This window comes from Grus americana, chromosome 7 (genome assembly GCF_028858705.1).
Source record: "Grus americana isolate bGruAme1 chromosome 7, bGruAme1.mat, whole genome shotgun sequence".
NCBI classification, from domain to species: Eukaryota; Metazoa; Chordata; class Aves; order Gruiformes; family Gruidae; genus Grus; species Grus americana.
The window spans coordinates 21,120,507-21,143,150 of record NC_072858.1 but is presented as its reverse complement, the minus strand read 5'-3'; the positions used below and the strand labels follow the sequence as shown (position 1 = coordinate 21,143,150).

Sequence of the window (22,644 nt, the reverse complement as noted above, 5' to 3'; positions counted from 1 at the left end):
ACAAATAAAAATGGACCGTAGGGCAGATTCAGCTGCTTCTTACTCCAGTAAGAATCTGGAGTTACTCTAAGTCTTATTCATGCCTTGAGCCATTCCACATCTAACCCAGCTGAAATGCTGAGAGCATCCCTTCTTTGCCAGCAGAGCCGAGAGTCATGCCCAGCCCCAAGGGCAACGGGGCCTCTGCCCACCTGCCAGAACTACCTGCCTGGGACCACGCAGTACCCCAGACTTGCTTGTAGCCAGCCCACTCCACACTGACCTGAACACCCAGGTAAGATACTTTCTTTTTTTCCCCTCTCTCAAGTTCTATAATATAAAAGCAGCTTGCTGAAATACAGTTGGACTTAGATTTCCCCCTGAAATAATTGTCTTAAAAGACAGTAACCAGAAAGGCTTAATTGATAGCTATTTCAGTGGCTTTAAAAAGATGCAGCAAGTAAGACTTTCAACACAAAACACTGAAGGTAAAAGCTACATGCAGAAGTTTAGTCTTGTCAAGACAGTTTACCTCTCCTGCCCTGCTTTTCAGTGTCACTGCCACTCTGCACAGTCAGTCGTGAACAACTGACTGGGTGGTAACCTGTCCACCAACACAAGCTGACAAAATAGTTTCAATACGAGACTTGCATGGAAATGTAAACAACTGGTACTGGATTTGGTTGTTGCCATTAAGAAGCCTGGCCCTTCGGATGCTCCGGAGCATTAACGTGTTCTGGATGATGGTCTGTTGAAATGGCTAATTCCATTTAATTTTGCGCCCTGGCTCTGGCTGCGTCCTTTTCTTCCTTAGTTACTGTCAGATCGTAGATTGTAGCTTTTGACAAGACAGCGAAGGGAAAAAGGTCAGCACTGAAATAACCGGGCGGTGCTGGCAGCGAGATGGTAGGTTGAAGCTGGTGTGCGCTGGCTGCGCTGTCGGCTTCGCTTCTGTGACTCTGATGAGAAGCTGACGGCTTGCATCCACACCTGGTAGATGATGTGGCCAGTAGGATGCCACATCCAACAAAACCTTTCAATCACATCTGCGTACCGTAAGAATAATCAAAGCAATGATGCTGTCAAACAGGATATGAGGCACCTCCAATTCTGCACTGATAGCCTGTTTACAGGCTGCATGTCTTGGTCACTTTAAATCAGAAGGAACAGGAAGGACGCAACTACACTGTTCCACATTGGGGACGATGAATTTGCAGGGTCAGAAAGCATTAAGCATCAGATAGCTGTCACAACATGACGAGATCAATTTGTAAATGGACTTGCCAGATAGCTTCGTCACAGAGAGCCAGAGTCCCAACTGGAATTGTCACCACATGGAAATCGTTTCCTCAGCATTTTACTAAACCTCTGGCAAGTCAAAGATGAAGCCGAGATCACCAGTAATCACCAACACAGTGCTAATTATAAGCTGCAAGAACAGTTACAAGGAGTGGGTCAGTCTGCTCTAAGCCCTGATCATGTTTGGCTTCCACTAAGCAACACAAAGCCCTCATGATCTCATGCCAGATTCTAAAAACTGGTAATAATGCTAAATAAAAGCCAAACTGATTATCACCTCCTCACTCAGATAAGTTTCATACAAAAAACACAGGCAGAGACACATTTCAAAGCTGCAAACAAGCAAGCTTCTTTGCTGGAAAATGTGATAATATATTGCACTTTTTCAAAGATCTACTATTTTTTGGTCAAAATTTTGAAATGCAAATTTCAATTATGTATTTTTTTTAAATAACAAAATTACTAACTTAGAAAAAAGGAGGAATGTTACATTTCTAGAAAATCTTATGTTCTAATTTTCAGCCAGTTCTAAATCCAGGCGTGCATAGTTTTCATAGAGGATTCAATGGCTATATATCTTACCTATGCATTATCGGTAAACTATATTAGTAATTACCTACATTTAAAATGCATTAAAATTCTGAGTGACTTCATAGGCTTCAGTATTTTTTGCATTAAAGTCCAAATAAAGTACATTAAAAAATAAATCACATTACTTATACAGTAGAACTATATCTGACTGTCCAGTGAACTGGATTCAGGATGTGGATTCACACTACCATGAAAAAAGTTGTTCGATCCCAGGAGATTCCCTCCAGCAGACAGTGGTGCACACAGCTATAAAGATGAACCTCTGGCTATGTTGAACTAAGTGGGATAATACAGGATAATAAAGCCAAGCACAAGTGTAAATATTTGTAGCCTCACACTGTAAAACCTCTTGCAGGAGTTCATTTCTGATAAGGCTTGCAGGACTTGACTCATAATAAATGCTAGTGTACAAGTGTACTTGTGTATCTTTAATCACAGGTGTGATAAACTAATTACCTAGCAAGCCTGGCAAAAAATGGAGTAGTTTGAACTCATGAATCAGGAATCAATCTGATTCCTTTTGAAAAAAGAGAAATGTTACTTTTCACTGAAATATATCCATTTTTGAAAAGTAAACCTTTTCTTGAAAATTTATTTTCTCAAATAGTGTAGAAAAATATTTTCAAATTTCCATTTAAAAATGGTTTCAAATTCTACTTTCCAATATTCCTATACATTGTTCCAAACAATTACAAGAATACGACTGAAATCCCTCTGTTGGAACACTCACATTTTCACGTAGCTAAATGCAAATTTTGGTGAACAGGAAAGTTTGCAATAAGCTGTTGCACAAAAAAATTGCCTGGTATACAATAAGCAAGGAAAAAAAGAATTTATCACTTTAAAAAATAAAAAAATTAAAGCTTTGTCATGACAAAGCTTTAATTTTTTTTATTTCAATCAACTTCACAAGGAGATTTTTAAAAGCAAAATCATTCCTTTTTTAATTTTTCCACAGGCAAGACTTTATCACAAACATCTAGTCTACAATTATAGATTTAGGAATAGTTCAAAAGATACAAGGATATTTCATTTTAAATTGAAATACTCAGGGCAAGATCATATTGTGATCGACATGTGGAAATGAAGAGTGAACAATTTCTCTGTGATATTTATTAGATTCTTACCAAGTCTCCTATTTTTATCTGCTTTCAAGGTCAGCTTTCATGCATCATTGCTATTTTATTTTCATGTGCTCATTTTTACAGTGTATAAGGAAATGAACACGAGACAGTAGACATCAGATCTAAATAACCATGCTGTAAACTGTACCTTCCAGCAAACTTATGGTGTCACTCTTACTCTGCTGCAATAGCCTCTTAAGTAAACAAAAACACAGCAAATGAATTGCTAACGTAAACCAGAACAAATCCAAGTTAAATATACTAGACATGAAAGGCATGAAATTATCAACAGCTCCTCTGGGGATTCTTCATGGTTACCATATACACTAATGGTTCTTTCATTGCAAAGTAAAACACTAGTACTTTGGAAAACGCATCAGGTACCTTGGCCTATGCAGTTAATTATATCTGGTTCAATAAATCTGAAGTTTCTGTGAATGTTTTGCAAAGTCTTATTCTAACTGTGACAAGTCCTAGCAGATCGCAGGAACACAGCCTTTCCAGAAATTTGTGAGACATCACCTCCAGACCCTAAAGGCCCTCTGGCAGTCTGGCTTTGCATCACTTCTGTCTACTCCTTCTCTCAGGTATTTTAAAAAGCAGTATCCCCAGTTCCCTGAGTGCTACCTCAGTCAACTCTCCAAGCTGGCGTGCAGCAGCTATGTGTTTATTGGCACAATTTTTTTTTCCTCAAGTGAGAAGGAACACACAGGGCTTTAGCTGTGGCCTGAGGGGATGCTCTAACACATCCATGGGCTTCAGCTCCAATACCACATTAGGTACTTACTGACATTTCATCATTGTCATTCATTTGCCTCATCACATTGTTCTCGTGGAAACTTACCTCCTGCACAAACACTCGATGGTTCGGCTGCTAAGATCTCAATGCAAGATTTCTTGAGTATCTAAAAGATGTAGAAAATGGCAATTTTTGGCAATCATTTTTATCTATGCTTTATTAATACAGAAAATGGTGCCCTTTTCTGGGTTTCAGAATACCCAACTTACTGAATCAATGGTTCCTCTCAGGGCATAAAAGCCTCCCGTAACTGGAAAAACATGATCGATGCTGTCAGCAATTGTTGACAGCTGCAAAGAAAGACAATCATAAATCATGAGGAAAACAGAATTACAGCGAATAAAACTGGGCCCTTTCATACTTGCTGAAAGACATCGCACTGACACAAAATGATTTATGCCTCAAGTAATTAAATAAATGCCTTCATCTGATGCTGTTACTTGTGCACTAGTATAACAGAAAAACAAAACAAGAAGCAAGCAAGCAAAGTTACCTGAGTTTCATTGAAATCTTTCACTCCAACACAATAAACAATAGCTCCAAAGCTTCTGGCTCTGTTGGCCTAAAAAAAAAAATGCCATTAAGCACAAAGCCATATAATCAGTGGAGCCAGCAGTAAATGCCTACAGGTTTGACATAAGCTACTTTGGGTAAACGTGAAGGTGACTTACTTCTTGTTCTGCATAATAAAACTGAACATCTTGCAATTCTCCATCCGTCAGAGCAATAATCACGCTAGCGGTCCGAACTCCTACATGGAGGAAAGTTAACAGATTGTGTACGTATGACAAAATTCAGCAATGAAAAGGAAGTTTGAAGTGAGGCATTCCTTTTTGCTGACAAATAAACACAAAACCTTAAGGCCAGACTCTCAGCCTGGTTTGTATGGACTTTATTGGAGATACACCAGCTGAAGGTCAGATGCCTTATAGCACGCCATAAGCTAAAACCTGTGCATCTTCGTATCACAAGCATTACTGAAGGGGGAGTACTGCTCTACCAACATCCATGCACAAACTTGTCTGTTCTGAAAAAAATATAGCATCCACTGAGATTACATCTAGAGCCTTTCTGTGGATCCATTGTGCCACTTCTCCACACAGAGAGAGGTTTCCTCTCTTCCCTTGACAAACATGTCTCTACACAAACCTTGACCAGAGCCTGTGGTAGGAGATACCTCTGCAGAGGGAGCTTTCCTGCTATCCTACCTTCTCCTCCAGCAGACTTCCAAGGAGCAACCCCACTGACCATGGCACGAAATGTGCTTCTGTAGAGGGGTTCAGTCCTACACTTCTTGAGCAACAAGAGCTGTCAGTGAAGTTCATAGGAATTCTGAATGTGTGAAAACCTCAAGATCAGGTCCACTGGAGAAAATTCATGCCTTGTGACAAGACATTTCATATTCCTAAGCTTAAATGAAAAGGTTGCATAGAGTTTGGATAGCTGTATATGTAATGCAGTATAGAATACTACCTAGAGAAATATAACATGTTAACAAAATTAAACCAAATTAATATGCAAACTACAGTTTGATCAGGCATTCTGTTTCAATAATCCTTAAGCAAAGTAACTAATACACATATACGTTACTTTCAGGGAAGTATTTGTTGTTTTTTCCAAATAATCTGTTACAATTTCAAGTGTCTTTCCCCATACTGTCTAAAATTAAAGACTGATTAGTTCTGACAGGTTTCTTATGCCATGCAGTCCTTCTTCCCATGTCACGTCAGACACAGACATAAATCTTTAAAAAACGACCTGCAACTGGAGGGGGGAGGGAAGGAGGTGGGGGAATAGCTTGGATTCCTGTATTCCTCATCTTTTTTCTGCCCAGTATGCTTGAAAAAAGACTGAAAAATTGGCGATCTTATTTTGTTTTCTTTTGAACACTTGTTTCTTCCCTGATATTTTAGCTTCTAAACCCAGATTTCATCTACTCCTTTCTCCTTTCAAATCAACTTACAGAATAGTTGATTATAGTTCCTAGTTATATGTTATGAAGAGGTAAAAGAGTTTTCAGTTGGAGTCCTCAGGAGTCCTGATTTCACTGGCAGAAGTGCCTGAGAAGCCACACAGAGTTACTGCTAAAGACTCTACACTCACAGCCTATTTTGTTAAAAAGGCACTGACCCATTTCTCCATCTTCCAAAGATACCATCAGCCCACAAAGGAGAACAACCTCACACCAGGGTACAAACCAGGCAAGAAGTATTCAGTTTAACTAATTAGGCCTTCTTTTGGCACAGACCAAGAAACCACAAAAACATTTCCCTCTTGAAATTTAGCAAAAGCTTACATTTTAGGAACTCAGAATATTATCCCAAAACATTCACACTGATGCAAAAAAATCTCAGCTGATTGCATTCATACCTACACTAACGAGAACAAGGACAAGTCAGGGCTGAGTGCATTGGGATAGAAGGGCACAGGAAAATCTGGGTATTGCTGTCTCCCGGGTGCAGGACAGGCAGTTCTGGCTGTAACGCTTCAGTCTGTATTCTGCACTGGGTCAGATCTGTGATCATACTGGTCTCCTCTGGTCTTAATAAACCATGAATCATGCATTTGAAAGTAGGGCTGTAGTCAAAATGGAATGTAGTGATTGTGTAACACCAATTCCTTCTCCAACACTTCTCTCAGCGGGTTTACTGCAGGTCATATAAAGTCCTATCATCCCTGTCTTTTCAACGCAGATATATAACGTGAGTGATATACAATGCCTACCTCCATAGGTTTCTTGGTAAATCTGCTCATTTGCCTGCAACAAAGCATAGAACATTGTTAGCTCTTAAGTACAGTGGCAGCAAACAAAGCAAAGTTTATACGTATAAATCAAAGAAAGGAGGTACTGTGATGTGTACCCTTTTAAATCCTTCATGCATGAACGTGTCTCCTCCAGGCACTTCATACTGAAGAATGTCGAGTCCTCGTCTTATGGCTTCCCTTTGGATAAAAACAAAAAAAACAGGAGAAAATTTTAATAAAAGTTATTTTTTTTGTTTTGTTGAGATATTCCTGTACCACAGCTAGATTATGCACCCTGGCAATACATGGCATATCAGCTAAATCACTGGTAAACCCAAGATTTAAAAAAAATTGTCAAACACCCATGGAAGCACAAAACCAAACACATGATACAATGTTAGGGTTAACACACTTTAAGGATGCAATGCTGTCCCTGCTCCCTCATTCTGATATACTGTCAGTCAGGATAAGATTGAATTAATGCAAATGCTAGGTATTAAACTCTGACAATAATTAATAATTTTTAGTGATCACTGATCACTAAAAGATCCTGATCCTTTGCAAAGTTTTCAATATATTAATGGAACACAAATAAGGCAGAAACATTCAACAGGCAAGATGTATGCAGCCCAAACATTAGCCCCAGATGCTATGGGGCATCCTTTTGGGTTTGGTTTTTTTTTTTTTTAAAGGATAGTGAGAGCCTCTCTAAGCTCCATTTCTCAACAGGGTATTTTAGGCAGCACGGCCCCACTTACAGAGGAAACAGGAGCCTATGTGGGATGAAGGTCAAATCAGGAGCTGGGATTGGGGATGTCCTTAGGGCAAAAAGCACATTTTTACTCTTTCAAAGTATAAAATGAGCTGAAAAGGCACACATGGCGATCCATGCAGAGAACAAGAGTTTATGAGAAGGAACGTTCTAATACCATGTTCAACATATTGCCACAGGGCTCCTGTCTACTTTCCACCTTGCAAAGAACAAATCCACTTGGGAGAAGTAAGCAAGTTTGAGCTCTGATACCAAGGTACAAGATGGAGACTTGAGCCAAAACTGAGTGGAGCCAGCAGAAATGCAAGGCTCCCGCGGGTTTCAGGTTTTGGATGAGGCCCTGGGGTACAAAATGGAGAGGGGGGTTGTTCTTTCAAGACTGGTCCAGAGTCCCCTGTATTTATAGGGTGCACTGTACTACTGAGGCTCTCAGTCAGAAGCAGTAGCAAAAGGGCATTAAGCTGAAATGAAGGAAAACATTTAGAAACACACCTCAGTGATGGGGATTTCCATGTGTGAGGCAAATTAAATCCAAAATAATTTTGGTCTTTTGTTTTGGTTTTTTTTGGGGTGGGTTTTTTTGGGGGAGTTTTGGGGTTTGTTGTCGTTGGTTTTGGTTGGTTGTTTTTGTGGTGGGTTTTTGTTGTTGATTTTGGTTTTTTGTTTGGGGTTTTTTTTGTTTGGGGGGAAGGGTTGTGGGGTTTTTTTGTTTGGGTTTTTGTTTTGGTTTGGTTTTTTTAAAGAGGATTTGGTTGTAAAAAGTGGTAACAAGAATTTTCTTTGCTCCAGCCTCAGACACTCTTTTTCTTAAGAGGCTTGTCACTTGGCTTTGCAAACCACCTCTGGCACAGGTGCTGTCTGAAGGCAGCCCAGGAGAGGGGTGCCACAGCCCGGTGAGGTAGTGCTCCCGCACTGGGTACAGCCAGCTGCTGGCGTAAAGCTCGGGGCTTTGGGTGACTTTAAAGGGCACTGTGGGACTTTCATACAGTCTTTTGCTCATCAGCTCAGTCTGAGATTTCTTACACAAAAAAAATGCCTTTATTTAGGTAGCCGGGGATAGCAAGGATGTACGTGAATTCTCAACTGGAAACGCAGTTTCTCCCCGAAATACCGTGATAAAGAACAGGCAGCGCAGTGCTGACTTTCTCTTATAAGGCTGAAAACGAAATGGTAATGGGAGACACAAAGACCATCTAAGCCCCCCTCCCGTTGGGAATGGTGGAATGGATTTCATTTGGTGCCAGAGTTGGTGCCACACCAAGGACCGAGACAGACCTCTGAATTCTGGTTGTGGGGCCACTCACTGCTTGACAGGAGGGATGGAGCATATTTCTGGATGAAAGCTGTGGGGACTACTTGCCTGTTTTCTGTTAGTTTCATGATTGTAGTGCCTCGTGAAGAAAAAACGATGAAAGACATCCGCAACATTGGACTGAAACAAAAGAACAAGCCAGATCCATGTCACACCCACACATTACTTCAGCAGATTTTCATTTGCTAAGAAACACTGATTGAAAAAATAAATGACACATATAGCAAATTGAAATACCATCTTAAGAAAACTTTACCTTATGAACTTCTCTGCTAGACTTTCCACAAAAGAGTAAATCTCAGTCCAATGATTCCTGACACTTCCAGACCTGTGCACAAAAGGTAATTGATTACATTAATCTTATTTCACAGTGAAATTCCTTGTTCCACTCTGAATTGTAAGCCTGGGCTACTCCAAAAGTGGCTAGGGACAGAAATTAGAGAGTTCTATGGAGACGAGGCAGCTAACTGCTGAGGCTTCTACAGCAGTTGTGTTGGAAGCTGTAACAGGAACCATCATGACAAAAACCATTGACTCAGAAATAGAAATAGGTCTGAAATGGTTTACCATACAATTTTGAAACACATTCAGTAACTTTCCATCTGCTTTTGTTCCTTTCTATAACATAAAATATAAATATTTTCTTCTAGTTTAAGTTCACTAAATCATCTGCTAGCAGATTATTTACTTTCCTAGAGCACAGCTCCGTACTTGCAACCACACAGAAAGTCTTGACTGATCTTCTATTCTCCCAGAATGCGTGGGAGAACATTTCCATGAATTACTGTTTGTTTCAAAAGAGAAAGCTTTTGAAGTAATTCAGAAGGGAAAGGCAGTACTCATAGCTAATTCGCTGGACTAGCATTCTGGACAATCAATCTCTGCCTCCGTTACAGATTTCTTGTGAAAACTTGGGCAATTTGGTTACATACACAAACTTACACATTCGTGCTGCCATTCCCAACATATAAAAGTGCATTACTGGCACCCCCTGGCTGTTTTCTGCTTAGTCCTACATTCTTGGGGGCCCCGACCTCAGAGCCTTGCATGCAGCAACTCTACAACATACGATGGGTGATTTCTACTGTGTGGATCTGTGCCATACACTTTCAAGCTATTAAAAAGTCTACAAAGCATGAGAAGTCAATGGTTTTAAAAGCCCTCCCTAGGACAGTAGTGTTTACAAAAGAGCAGCTCGTTTGCTTTCCTTACCAAACTCACATATCAGGTGTTTCAGGCAGAAAGCTAAATAAAACAAAAGCACATACATACAGAAGTCACAGGGGCTTAGATGCAGAACTAAATTTCTGAAGTTTAACTACTGTAAAGCAGTAGGTTTCCTCTAACTGCTGTTAGACATTTTTCTACGTACAGTTTTCTACATACAATTTCTACAACATTTTTCAAACGTACAAAAAAGTGAGAAAATGACCCCATATTACAATTCTCAGTTCTACTATAGGCTTTCCAAGCAACCCTATGCCAGTCACTCCTACCCCTGCACATCAAGTACAGATCAGCATACAGGAGCCCACATGTGGCATTAATATGGCACTGCCTGCCCTGCAACGGTGCTGGTGGAGTGGAGAACAGCAAAGATAAAGGGACAAGGACCAAAAGGAGACCCCTGAAGTACCTAAGCTATAATAAGTTCTCATGTAACCCTGTGCTTTCACATTGCTCTTTTGGAGAACTGGTGATTCATTCACAGAACAAACTGGTTATCAAAGAATGAAGAACTTGCCAGGCACTGCGGGAGAGCAAGAAAGCACCAGGGACTGTTTGAACCAAGGGTCTAGATCCTGTGCAGTCTCTAATTTATATGTGCTACACGACGACACATTTATGTATTCGTGAACAGCACCAATGAAAGGTGCTGGCACTATTAGCAAATGAGCCCTTTTCTCATCTCATTGCTGATGCAAGGTATGTGCTTTAAGGACTGCCTTCCCAAAAGGGATCTGAGGCAGTTCGACACATGTAATTCTCCAGGACTTTTCTGAAAGTCCCAGGCTAAATTTCTAAGCATGATGAACTCAAAGAGATTTTCCCTGAAACTACGCAAGATGTATTTACAGCTCCCCCCCCCTTTTTTTTTTTTTTTAAAATTTTCTCCCCTGGAGTCAACTCTTTCAGTTTCATTCTGAGCTTGCCATCCCACTTAAATCCAATTCCTGCAATTTCCAATGGAGTCACTTCCCTACACAGAATAGCCACAGTTTCTTTCTTGGAAAAGACTGACCTATTTTGAATGAGGTATCAAATTTCTGCTGCCAGCTGCAGAGGCACTGATGCAATCCAAAAAAGAAAGTAGCGACGAAATTTTCTTTATAACAGCAACAATTCATCATTTCTAGTACCTTCTTAGGACTGCCGGAATTACTTTTTTTTTATCTACCCTTTAGGCAAATAGTAGCTGGGTAAAGCAGCCTAGACACTGAAAATTCAAGAAAAATCATAAGCCACTAACAGTGGAAAAACATGAAGACATTTAAAGTGAAAATGCACAGATAACCTTAACACTGTGCACTTCCAGGCACTTTATAATGAAACACCCTTTCTTGGAAAGGGTACAACCAGTGAGACTAAGAATTGGCTGTCATAAATCTATAGACGCCCACCTCTAAAAAGCTAGGGAGGTCTCTATCATGGGCTAGTCCTCATGGGAATCGTACTGTGCTCTCAGAGTGCCTGGCTCTACATCACTGAGCTACAACCCTGTTGAGCAGAGGTACTTCAGCATGGCAGTGGGTCTCCTCCTCCCCTAAGAGGAATACTGCACCCTCATGTTTATCAGCTGGGAAGCATCAAAGTGTCCCAATCTGTCATCTGGGAAGTGTCAAAGCCAGACAGAAATACTGGCAAGAAAATTTTACTGTTTCAAAATCCCATATAAAGAGTATCAGTGAAGTGGTCAGCACTTAATCACTTTCCCCACCACACTCCTCCAAGCCCAAGTGTGTTATCTCCCACTGCAAATGATGCCCAAATGCCACCAATGCTGGTCATGTCAAACCCCTCACCAGTGGAGGTGGCCTGGCTTATAGAAGAATCTGATTTCCCCTCCCACCCAAGCCCACCTCTAAATATTCCTGTTTGTAAAGTCTTTTTATTTGCTGTTTTATACACAGATGTTTTGAATGCTTCTGGGGTTTGTCCTGATAGTTTCATCAGTGTCCTAAGAGGCCTGACCCCACATGACCAGCAACACAATTTTAATGGCAGATTAAACAGAAAATGACAACAATAAGATGTTTGCTAAACTACATACTAAGTTGCCAAATGCTGTCAATTGCTCTCAACACCAACAAATAGAAGCTGCCCAACACTATTGAAAATACTGAGGCATTTCACTGCTTTTGGGATCTTATCTTTCACACTGCAGAATCGCTTTTGCTGGCAGCATAAACTAATTTACTGCCCTTCATGGCTGGATCAGACAAGGAGGTTTATGCCTTGGTTTCCCATGGCAAGTGAGAGGCTCCAAGCATACTCTAAGCTTGTTTCTGACCATTGCCAATGCTTGAAAGCCATACTCATTTTTAACTCCAGTTACCAAGCATAGAGAAAGCTCGGCGTCTTTCAGTGATGCTCTACACTACAGGTTATTCTTGGACAGCTGCACAGCAGGATTTTTACAGCAGTTTCAGTGCTTTTGTTGTTTCCCTTAGAACCTTACAGTAACTAAGAACAAACTCCTGTTAATCAGCATACCTGTGCTAACAGGAGCCTTGGACAGAGTTGGCATATTGTCCCAAAATGCCATCAGTAAATTAACCACAAACAGATTCCTTGCCTGGCCTGTTTGGCCACCAAATGATACACTCCTGTAAGATTTCAGAGGAACTGTGAAGACTTCCGAATAATGAGGAAAAAATAATGAAGCATGAAAAAGATCAGCACTGTGCAGAAAAAGCATCCACTCTCATGAGTAACTAGGGGAAGCCATGGAGAAGCCATGCAGCCGGTACCCAGCTGCAGAGGTTCAAACCACTGATCCACCAAGACAGCACTGTGGCTGTCTGCAAACAAAGACTATGTCACAGCCAGATCTATCTTGTTGGCTCATGTCATAGAGATTTCCTGCTTTTGGTCATCAGCTACCTGGTTCAACTCCTCACGTCAATCAAAATGGCCACCATCACCCAGCCGAGCCCTGGGCTTCCCCCCTGCACTCTCCTCACTGAAGCAGCCCAGTCAGCCTGATGCTCTCTGCTGAGTACCAAGCCCCACAAGTCTAACACCTCTGTGGCTGGTTAGTGACCCGCTGCTGACAAGCAGTTCATGTGCCTTTCGGAGTCAAGCGGGACAGAGAGGTTTCAGCCCTCAGAGGTTACATAATTTTCATGGCAAAGGAAAATGCCAAGCAATAAACAGCTGCAGAAAGTATTTCAGGGGCTGTTTCTGCTGCTGGTTCTGCTGGGGTGAACCTGGAGCAGATCCAGAGAAACAGCAGAATTCCCTTAGGTTCATACCTACGCAATTGGGATCGGAATTAGGCCCAAATGAAGTAAAAAAAACCCACAGGAGCCATTTGTTGCAAGCGTGCTCCCTGCTCCACAAGCTCTGTTCCCATTACACACGAGACAAAGAGAAGAGTCAGCAAACCACAACATAGGAAAGAATGTGCTCCCGGCCTCATCGGGACTCGGCTCCGAGGAGCAGCTGCTGCTGCAGCTCCCGCTGCTGCTGTTTTCCCAAATTTCACATTGCTACTGCTTGATGGGAGGGAAAAGAGGAGGTCAGCGAGTATTTCTGGGGGTGGAAGGAAGTAATGTGATTGCAAGGCTTGATTCTGCTCCTGCTTACTTTGGACTCCTCCTAGCTTAGCGGAACTCTGTCAGTATAAAAACTGTGAGTACGTTATAGTCATATCTGCCTCGATCTGTGGGATTTCACCACTGTTTGAGAAGACGACAAAGCACAAGACAGGCTGGAAACCTCCTCTTCTTTCCTAACAGACTCCCAGAGGCAGTGGAAGCTGGAGCTCAAAGAAATCAAGCAGCACAACCCTGGCATGTGGGGTGCCACTTTCAGCCCAGATATATCTGACCATCCTGGTTTTTGCTTGCTGAACTAAGCTGTCTGTCCTGGGACAGGTGTGATTCACAGTTACAGCTAAATTCACTGTCAGGAGCCTATACAGATCAACTTCATGCAATACACATCAGACCTGCTGCTTAGCAGTGAAAGTTAATATCCCAGTACAAGCCAAATCGTAAATATTTTTATTACTGCATGTACACAGAGAGAAGGCAGCAGGACCCAAAGCCTTTCCTCCCAGCTGAAAGTGAGAAACTGAAAGCCCTTGAAGATACAGAGCTGTCCCTTGTCCTATTCCCCCCACATGCACATTTGCCTCAGCTACAGATTAGCTGAAGGCAGCAATTCCAGAGATCCTGGAGCAGGAAGCAGATCCATTATTACTGATGCTGGGTTCAGTTTGTGTATGGTGTCAGGGGAATACAACATCCATGGAGTTTGTAGGTCCCTGTAAGTCTCTATGCCCTCAAACTAATGGTGACCATGTATACGGCACATTGCTCAGAAACGTGGCACTTTGTTGTTATTTGTAGAGCTCTTTGTGGCCACAACCACATTGTGGACAACAGAATTCTTGCACATGACTAATAATGGCTCTGCAATAAAAGCAAACCCTGGGGCATCTAGTTTGTTGCGGTTTCAGACATGCACGCGCGTGTTCATCCACCCCTCTGATCCCTTCTTCTGAGCCAGCAGAGCATTCAAAGTGACAAGGATCCTCCTCTCCCAAACAATGATTCTTCCGAGCATGGAAGGGACCTTGACTGGGTGATTCATCCAGGCAAGGAAGGACTAGTGTATATTATCTGTTCCAGAGGCAATTAGAAACACTGGCGGAGACAGCCATTCTGAGACAGTCCTCGCTTCAAAGTACTTGTAACACTAATGAACAAGACAAGGGCTGGAATGGGTAGGGGAAGATACAGAGAAGTGACTGGAAAATGGATTTCTTAGTCCTAGGCCAGCACACCGAGCACAGGACTCAAAGTATTTGAATCCAAAAGGTTTCATGACCAGAACCATTAATTTTCTTCTATAAAACTATTGACAAAATCTGCAGCAGCATTAGTGACTTCTAAGTCATCCCTCAAAACATTGCCCATTGCTCCTACAGTAATCTGTCTAATCTACAAATCCTAGCCACCTGGTGCTATAGCTCTTGCTTCATATCCAGCCACCAGAAGAGCACATCAAAGTGAAATTCGGAAGCCATGCTCAGACTGCATCCAACCACTTCAGATCTCCCTGTAAAGCCCAGAATTGCTCTGAGCAGCACCAGGTTTGGAAAACCCGCTCTCAGCATCTTAGTCCTCGTCAGCACAACACGGGGAGCAAAGCAGAGCACTCAATCCCAGTCACACTGTAACAACAAGTTGCAAATGATAACCAGGAGCAGAGAGATACAGCTCTGGTGCTGTTGATAACTCACAGGAGTTGATGCATCTTTTCCACATTTGAGATGAAAAGGTTCAGTCTTACTACACCTCGTACAAACTCAAATCGCAATTCACACCAGCATTTGGCCTGCAAGCACAGACAAAAGTAATTAAATTCTCAGTCACTGAGCACACACAAACCAAACTCCTAGGTCAGTGGGAATCTTACTGTTTACTTCCTTGGCTCGAGCCCCAAATAAATCAGATTTAGTTACATGCATAAATAGACTGCAAATGACAAGCTGCCATGGTTTTTTCTTCCTGTTAACTGTGTACATTTTACATCAAATAACCACTACCCATTAGCTTTGCCTTGGGTTTTAAAGATTTTTTTCCTGGGGCAGAGGGGAAGAGAACTGGTTTTCCTGAATTATTTTTTTCCTGCCAAAAGGCAAATCTGGCAGAATAATACCAGACAAAATACAAACAAATAAAACCTGGTTCCAATAACATAGGTATGTCTGAAGCCAATTAAAAATTTGCTTTGGAACATTCCAAGCAATTATACCTGGTCATAAGAAAATCACAGCACTGGCTGTGATATAACCACAACAAAGAAAAAGGCAAAATACCAACAGATTATGTTTTGAAAACAATAAAGAATATTGCTTACAGGCAGTTGGAGTATGAGAGGTGTCATGTAGATGATGTGGTTACATTATAAAGGGGAAGAAAAAAAATCAGACAGAAGACAGATAGACACAACCATTTTTAAATATACATGTATAGTAACTAATGCCATGTAAGGAACAAAGCTGATACTTTTATTCAGACAGCAACTCCTCTCAATCTCAATAGGCAGTTGATCTGCATCAGATCCTACATCTTATGATGAACTGAAGTCTGGCTGTAGTAGGTAGATATTCTTGCTTACAGAAAAGGAAGTTCATCAGTAGTTTAAGTCAGTCAATATAAGATTTTCAAATGCAATTAAGTTCGGTGACAGAACACATATTCAGGCACCTATCTTTGCCAGCAGTCTAATCTCCAACCACAACAATGTTGCTCGCCACTCTTCCTCTCCTCACACAGGGCATAAAACCAGCACTCAGAACTGCATCAGACAGAGATAGCACAGAGAGATGCTGCAGGAGTTCCCACAGGTCCAGCTCCATCCTAACACTCTTGTGCTGGGACTATGTGGATGCAGGAAGAAAGGCAGAGGGCTACAGTGAGACACTAAGGCCAAAAATACTTGGTCTCACTAGTACTTGCAATTCATGAGTGCTAAATTCATTCAAATCATTGGCACGGAAGTCATCGGTGGTGGGAGGGAAGGGCGACACGAAACACATTTACCAAACTCTCTTCTTTTGTTTGCTTTAAATATGGCATATTGTGGGGAAAAAAACAAGATATCTGGAGATCAGCAATTCACTATAGTTGCCTTAAAATGATAAAAGCAGGCCCAGAATAGCAGCTATGAAATGCTTCTTGTTCTGATAGCTGCTTCCCTTGCCTGAAGTGAATTAGGAAGTATCAACATGCTTCCTGCCTGACACCTCCCTCCTCCCAGAACTAGTTTTTCAATGAGAAGTTGAGGGGGTGGTGGCAGAGGATACAGACCCAAAAACCAAAACCAGGAAGGAGGTGGGACGGAGTAACTAATTTCCCATGTAATCAGAGGTTGTGCTCTTCCCCACCAGCTTCCTACCAGTGACATTCACCACTGGAGTGAGGCTTAGCAAGTTTAAAGGAAGGCAGCTGGAAAATGGATTACAAGTGAGAAGGCTTGACCGGCCACATTTTACTGATGTCTTTACAAAAGTTGCTGTTGACAGGGATGCTCTTGGGAGCACAGGAGACAAGCAAAACTGATGTGAAAGACAGTATTATGCGCCCAAAAGACATGGGCACCATGAAGACAGACTAGTCAGAAGTTCAGGGGGAAGATGAGGAGTGGAGAAAGTGTAGTTAGGCCAGCCTCCCCCAAAGAAAGAGTCAGAATCACTGCTCTAAAAGAAAATCAGCCAGAGCCTTACTCAAAACATTTGCATGGCCATGGTCTGTGCTGTGGAGGAAAAAACCCCCAAAACACAAAACCACCCCACAACCCAACCTCCCCCCCCCAAAAAAAAACCCCCAAACTTTTCCCCCAAGGCTGTGCAGCTCATTTTCCCTCAAAATCCAAACAATTTCTTAGTGAAAAGTATGTTCTCATTTTTCCTGCTGGGATGTTTGCTATCTCACATTCTCGCTGCCCCCCCATTTCCCATCTTGTTCTACAGTCAAAAAATAATAAAAAAATTTTCTTCATAGTTGATAAATATAAAATATAGACAGCTCTGCAGCTCAGATCTATTATGTCAAGCATGGCCAGAAGCAGATATTTATGGCAGTTTAAGTCCTTATTTTAAAAGGGTTTATATTTGTTGCACCAATAAACAATCATAACAACGCTACCAGGCACTGTTATAATTAGAAAATACCAGAGGTCAATCATCCTTTCTGCTGTGCAAGTGCATTTCAATATGATTACAAACAACAGCTGGATGTTAACAGCAAAGCAGGGATGAAAGGGAGTTATTTACATACCCAAGCATGAGGATGTCACTACAAGACCTGAATAGTCAAGCAATCACATCCCTAAGAGGACCTGTCCTTGGCAGTGTGGGATGGGACTGAAAAAAGTTCTTCAGGCACCTGGACAACCAAAGTAAAAGAAGCAACCAAAGTAAGTCAAGAGTACTCAGCTATCCATTACGACAGGCTTAAGACCTATGCTTGTTTAAAGGTCAACATGAGATCTCTGATATCACATGTGACTCGATCTTACCACATGCCATAGGAGAGATAGGTATGTCAACTGCATGGTATACTGCCTTACCTCAAGCGGAAGGAGTGACTTAGCTGCAAGCAGAAAAGTTTCTGCTGCTTCACTATGATACTTTAAAGTCTTCCACTACACCTCTAAATAAGCTCAAGCATGCATAACTCAAAGCATGACATACAGACAGCACAAGATTGCAGACTCTAGGCAACCGCCTCTGCAGCCAGCAAGTGTCCAGTTCTTGTAGCTTCAAGAGATTTGCTCATTTAAGCATTCCCAGAGACAAGGCAGTCCTAATGTGGCTCTGGCATAGTCAGACAATCCTAAGGAGGATGGTGGCAGGTCTTCCTCCCACACATGCTGCTTTTCCCTTTGACCATGCCAGCTTCTTGAGCGTCCAAGGCTTAGTTCCACTGCTCTGATCTTGCCTACCCCATGGACTTAACATAAAGGGCTGCAATCAACTTCAGGCTGATAAAAACTAAGAAATAAGAGAGTTTCTTTTTCTAGTTGACAGCATATATATTATACCAATAACTTCACCAGCAGATGATCTTTTCCATCTGATGGTTGTTGCCTGCAGGATTAAATCCCCACAGACTTTGCCTGGCAAAATGAAAAGGAAAAATCATGCCCCAATAAAGTCATTGCAGTAACACACAGTGCTTACATGCATAAGGATAAAGGTTTGTTATCTTCTTCCAATTTGCTTCCTACTGATGTGAGATTACATCTTTCTATGGGGAAGCAAAGCAAAGCAGATTTAAAGTCATTTTGGTTCACCCAGGCTGACTTCAGAGACAGGGCCTGTCATTCAGCTAAAGACCACGCTACTGGGTTGCAGGATTAAAGCCTGGAGTTTTCGCAGAGCCAATGCTTCAATCCCATTGTTAGACAGCTAATTAAGACTGAATGCATCTAACTCCAGCCTGGCAAGGCTCCAATGAAGGGAGGCAATCCCCAGGCCATGTGGGGATACTCTGTGGTATATAGGGCTGGGTTTTTCTGGGGATTCCTCCCATGAGGAGTTAGAGCCAGAATTCATGTATCAGCATGGATCCAATTCTATAAAAAAAAGTGTCCACTGCATTTTCAGATTTGACCAGCTGCTTCTGTCTGGCTTCCTGCCTTCTCTCTACCAGGAACACCCTGACCATTCTCATCACTAATGGATTATCTAGTTCCTTTCTGATTAACTGTCCCAAGATCCAGAGTCTATCCACTCAGTCAATCCTCCCTACCTCCAAAAAGCTTGTTGTGCTGTGCCAGATGTCACAGAACACAGCTGGGACTAAATACACCCTCAAACAGCCCACCTGGGTACCACATGCATTTTGTCACAGGAGGAAGGCAGCATGGGACCTACGGCTCCTCAGATCTGGCACTCTAATGTTACCCATATGGATTGCAATGCAATCTCATCAAGGCCAAAAGCAGTTTTGCCACCACATTGCCACAGACTTGGTAGGAGCAGGGATGAATTCTAAAACCACCCAGGGGCCAAGTAACTTTTACTTCCGGAGGAAATCTTTGGTATAATTCTCAAAGGTTATAAAGACTCAGTTTGTGACTGAAGCCAAAGAGAATTTTCCCACTGGAACCAAAGTGCCTGACTTTTACTTCAACCATAATCAGGTCTGGCCCCCAGCAGACCACAAACTGGGTGGGTAACACCTGAGCCAAGATATAAGATCTGTAGCCTGTTAAAAGAAAACATATGATTTCAGGTCCACAATACTGAAGAGGAACTTGCTTGCACAACCAACTTCCTACTGCTTGACATATCAGTAACTCAGAGCAAATCACTCTTCTCTGCCTTGATTTCCCCAAACACAAATGATAACAGCGATCACCCCAGTAAAGTGCTTTCTGATCTACAGATGAAAAGTAGCATAGGAATGCAGCGTGGGGATTGCCAGGGGTACACAATGACACTGTAAGCAAGTAAACTGCCCTGTAGAGAACCCATGTCACAGAGAGACCCTATATTGCAATCACTAACATTTATTGTTACAGGGAATTTGATATGGGAAGTGAGCATAACAACAATACCAGTCACTTCTTGAAAGCCTGGCGAGAACGAATCTGAGAAGTAACACTAGCCCCCCACAGAGCTCTTTCTAGACATGAAGGTTACTTCAGGAACAAGTTCTTAGTGAGAGAAAACAAAACAATGACCACATGGTGTGTTTGTGCATCCTTTAGAAAGGCAGAATGCCTTTGGTCTTCAGATCCTTTTGCTCTAAAACCAGAATCACTACTCTATGATACTTCTTTTTCTTTCCTTCTTGAATATAGGAATATGCTGGCTCCTGAGCAATGGTGGCTTTCTTTCTCATGCAGGCTGTGCAGAAGGCCTGACGGACTGAACAGTTCTCCCAACCAGGAAACAACGCAATGCAGCCTTCATACCTGGCTTATGGGTAAGAATAACAAAGAAAAGGCTTCGGTATTTCATAATACCGTGTCACATATGTAACCCAGGACGTATTAGATAACAACCATCACACTGAGTATATGTGGGAGACTAACAATTTATTCCTTGAGTTTAACCCTTGGCTGTAAAGCCGGAGCAGCGTACCAGGAGAGACAGAAATTTGTGCCTTCTGAAAAACACCTGTGGGTGCACCAGTTTACCACTCACTTTGCTAGTGCTTGCTATGACATGCCCTTGAATGTGAGCTTAACTATACCCTCTGGCCATACCTAAATTGGGATAACATGGTATTAATTAAAATATGTTGGCAAATACTTTTCTTAGGTAACTCAAACACAGGTTTAGACAACTCCAAATTAGTTTTATAAGACTTCTTTCTACTCAACCTCGCAGTGAGTCTGTAAAAAAGCAACCACTACATACAAGCACTCTGGTCTTAACTTTAGGTAGGTCTGCACAGCCCTCGCATAGCTAAATCCCACAGGTGACATCTCAGCTCTTAGCCCGAGTCTTCACACCAAGATCCAGGAGTGCTGAAGGTACTGACAAACATCCCCTCAAACCCAATGCTCACAGCCCATGCACCACACGCTACAACCTGAAGGCGACCTGATTTCCCGGGTTTGCATGTGCAACTAACCCAGGATAAATCACGGTGCTCCCCTAAATGCTCCTTTTGGGAAACGTGCAAGTTTCAGGTAGCAAAAATAATGATCCTGCTTCGCATATCATGTTTGGCAGCAGGGGAGGCGGGGAAGGCACCCGGGGAGACGGGGCAAAAACGTCCCTGCTGCTGCAAGGAGGCACTGAAGGGTGAATAAACGTTTTTAAATGCGACTGTCACTTACTTATCCAGGATGAAGTAGAGATCAAAGGCACCGTGACAGGAGCGCTGCTTTTCTTGCTCTTCCTCCTCCTCCAGCCGGGCGCATGAGGTTAGGCTCCCCATTGCCAGCAAAAAGCAGCAAAAAAATGCAGCTTTCTCCACGCTGCTCCCGCAACTCGCCATCTTTTCCCGTCCTTAATTCTTCCTCCTCCTCCAGTCTCTCTCTCGCGCTGCAGACCTTACGGGCTCTTCGGAAGCGCCGAAGGAAGAGGGGAAAAAAACAACAAAACAAAACAAAAAACCCACTAACTTCAGGATCTCAGCTCAACCCTGCGAGTTTAAGGCAGTCCTGCCCGCCGGGAACCGGACTGCTGGCTCAGGGCTGGGGGCTGAGCCCAGCCGGACAGTCCCCAGAGCCCCGTCCCCATGCCCCACCGCCTCGGCGGCTGCCCCGAGCGGCTCAGCCCCGTCCCGCACAGAGAGAAGCGGCTCCGCTCGCAAGGGCCAGAGGCAGGAAGGGGCAGAGGGAGGGAAGCAGGGGGGAGGGAGACAGGATCTTATGGGGGAAAGCTGAACTGGGACTTTCCTGTTCCGGGATACCGCGGTGGGAAAGGCTGCTGCGAGCGGGGGACCGAGGTTAGGCACCACTGTACCCCAGCCCCGCCGCCTCTCCGCTGCCCCCCACGGGCACAGGGCGGGCGTCCCTCCCTCCTTCCCTCTCGGGCTGCCCGCGGGGCGCCGGGCAGCCGCAGCGGGGAAGGGAAAAGAGTCGCCCCCGCCACCCGTGCGCGGTGCTCCGCGGAGCAGAGGGGAGAGGGGCAGGGCAGCTTCGCCACCGGCGAGAGGGCAGCCCGGCCGAGGGCAGGAGGAGCCCGACTGCACTCCAGGGCATCGCTGCGGATCCTGCTCTGTCTCTCGCCCGTAGGCTCAGGGAGCAGCGGGGGTCCTGATGCGGCTGCGGGGGGCGGCGTATTAGCCGCCGGGGCGGAAAGAACTTGCTGTAGGAATGATGAGCGTCATTGCGAAAACCTGTGACAAACCGGGGATGGGGGGACGATGCGAGGGGGCACATTTGAAATATTGAGTTGCAAGAGATGAGTGCGGTTAAAAAGGTCATTGCCTGGGGGCGGGAGTAAGGACAGGTTTTCACGGGTCGCTCATGCCACAGCAAATTGTTCTGGGTTTGGGTTTTTTGGGTTTTTTTGTTTGTTTGTTTGTTTGTTGTTTTTTTTTCCCCGTGGTAAAAAACTTAGTTTACTCACACTAGTGTCCGCACACATCGTGCAGGCAATGAATAATGATGAAACGAAATCTCTTAATGGAGGCTTTGCACAGTAGCATAATCACTCCCTGCCTGATATACACAGGTTACAAAGCACTGCCCAAAAGAGCTGACCCAGCTCATCTGGATGCTGTCTTCAAAGTTTGAATAATTAGTGGCTTCCAGCCGCTTCCCCCTCCCCCACACCCGTTGCAGCCCCTAATTAATGAAAAGAGCCACGGGGAGGGAT

The 22,644-nt window shown here is 43.2% G+C and overlaps 1 protein-coding gene across 1 annotated transcript in view; it reads right to left on the bottom strand.

Annotated features, from left to right (window-relative positions):
- The window catches only part of ANTXRL (ANTXR like), a 61,562-nt gene extending 39,793 nt beyond the window's left edge, over nt 1-21,769 (bottom strand). The window contains exons 1-9 of the mRNA XM_054832330.1: nt 21,156-21,769; nt 8,878-8,949; nt 8,670-8,741; nt 6,654-6,735; nt 6,517-6,550; nt 4,464-4,543; nt 4,286-4,354; nt 4,002-4,082; nt 3,838-3,898 (exon numbers count right to left, since the gene is read on the bottom strand). Coding sequence (XP_054688305.1) covers nt 3,838-3,898; nt 4,002-4,082; nt 4,286-4,354; nt 4,464-4,543; nt 6,517-6,550; nt 6,654-6,735; nt 8,670-8,741; nt 8,878-8,949; nt 21,156-21,316 — 712 coding nt within the window. The 5' untranslated portion in view covers nt 21,317-21,769. The remainder of the gene's footprint in view (nt 1-3,837; nt 3,899-4,001; nt 4,083-4,285; nt 4,355-4,463; nt 4,544-6,516; nt 6,551-6,653; nt 6,736-8,669; nt 8,742-8,877; nt 8,950-21,155) is intronic.
- Between the last annotated feature and the right edge of the window lie 875 nt (nt 21,770-22,644).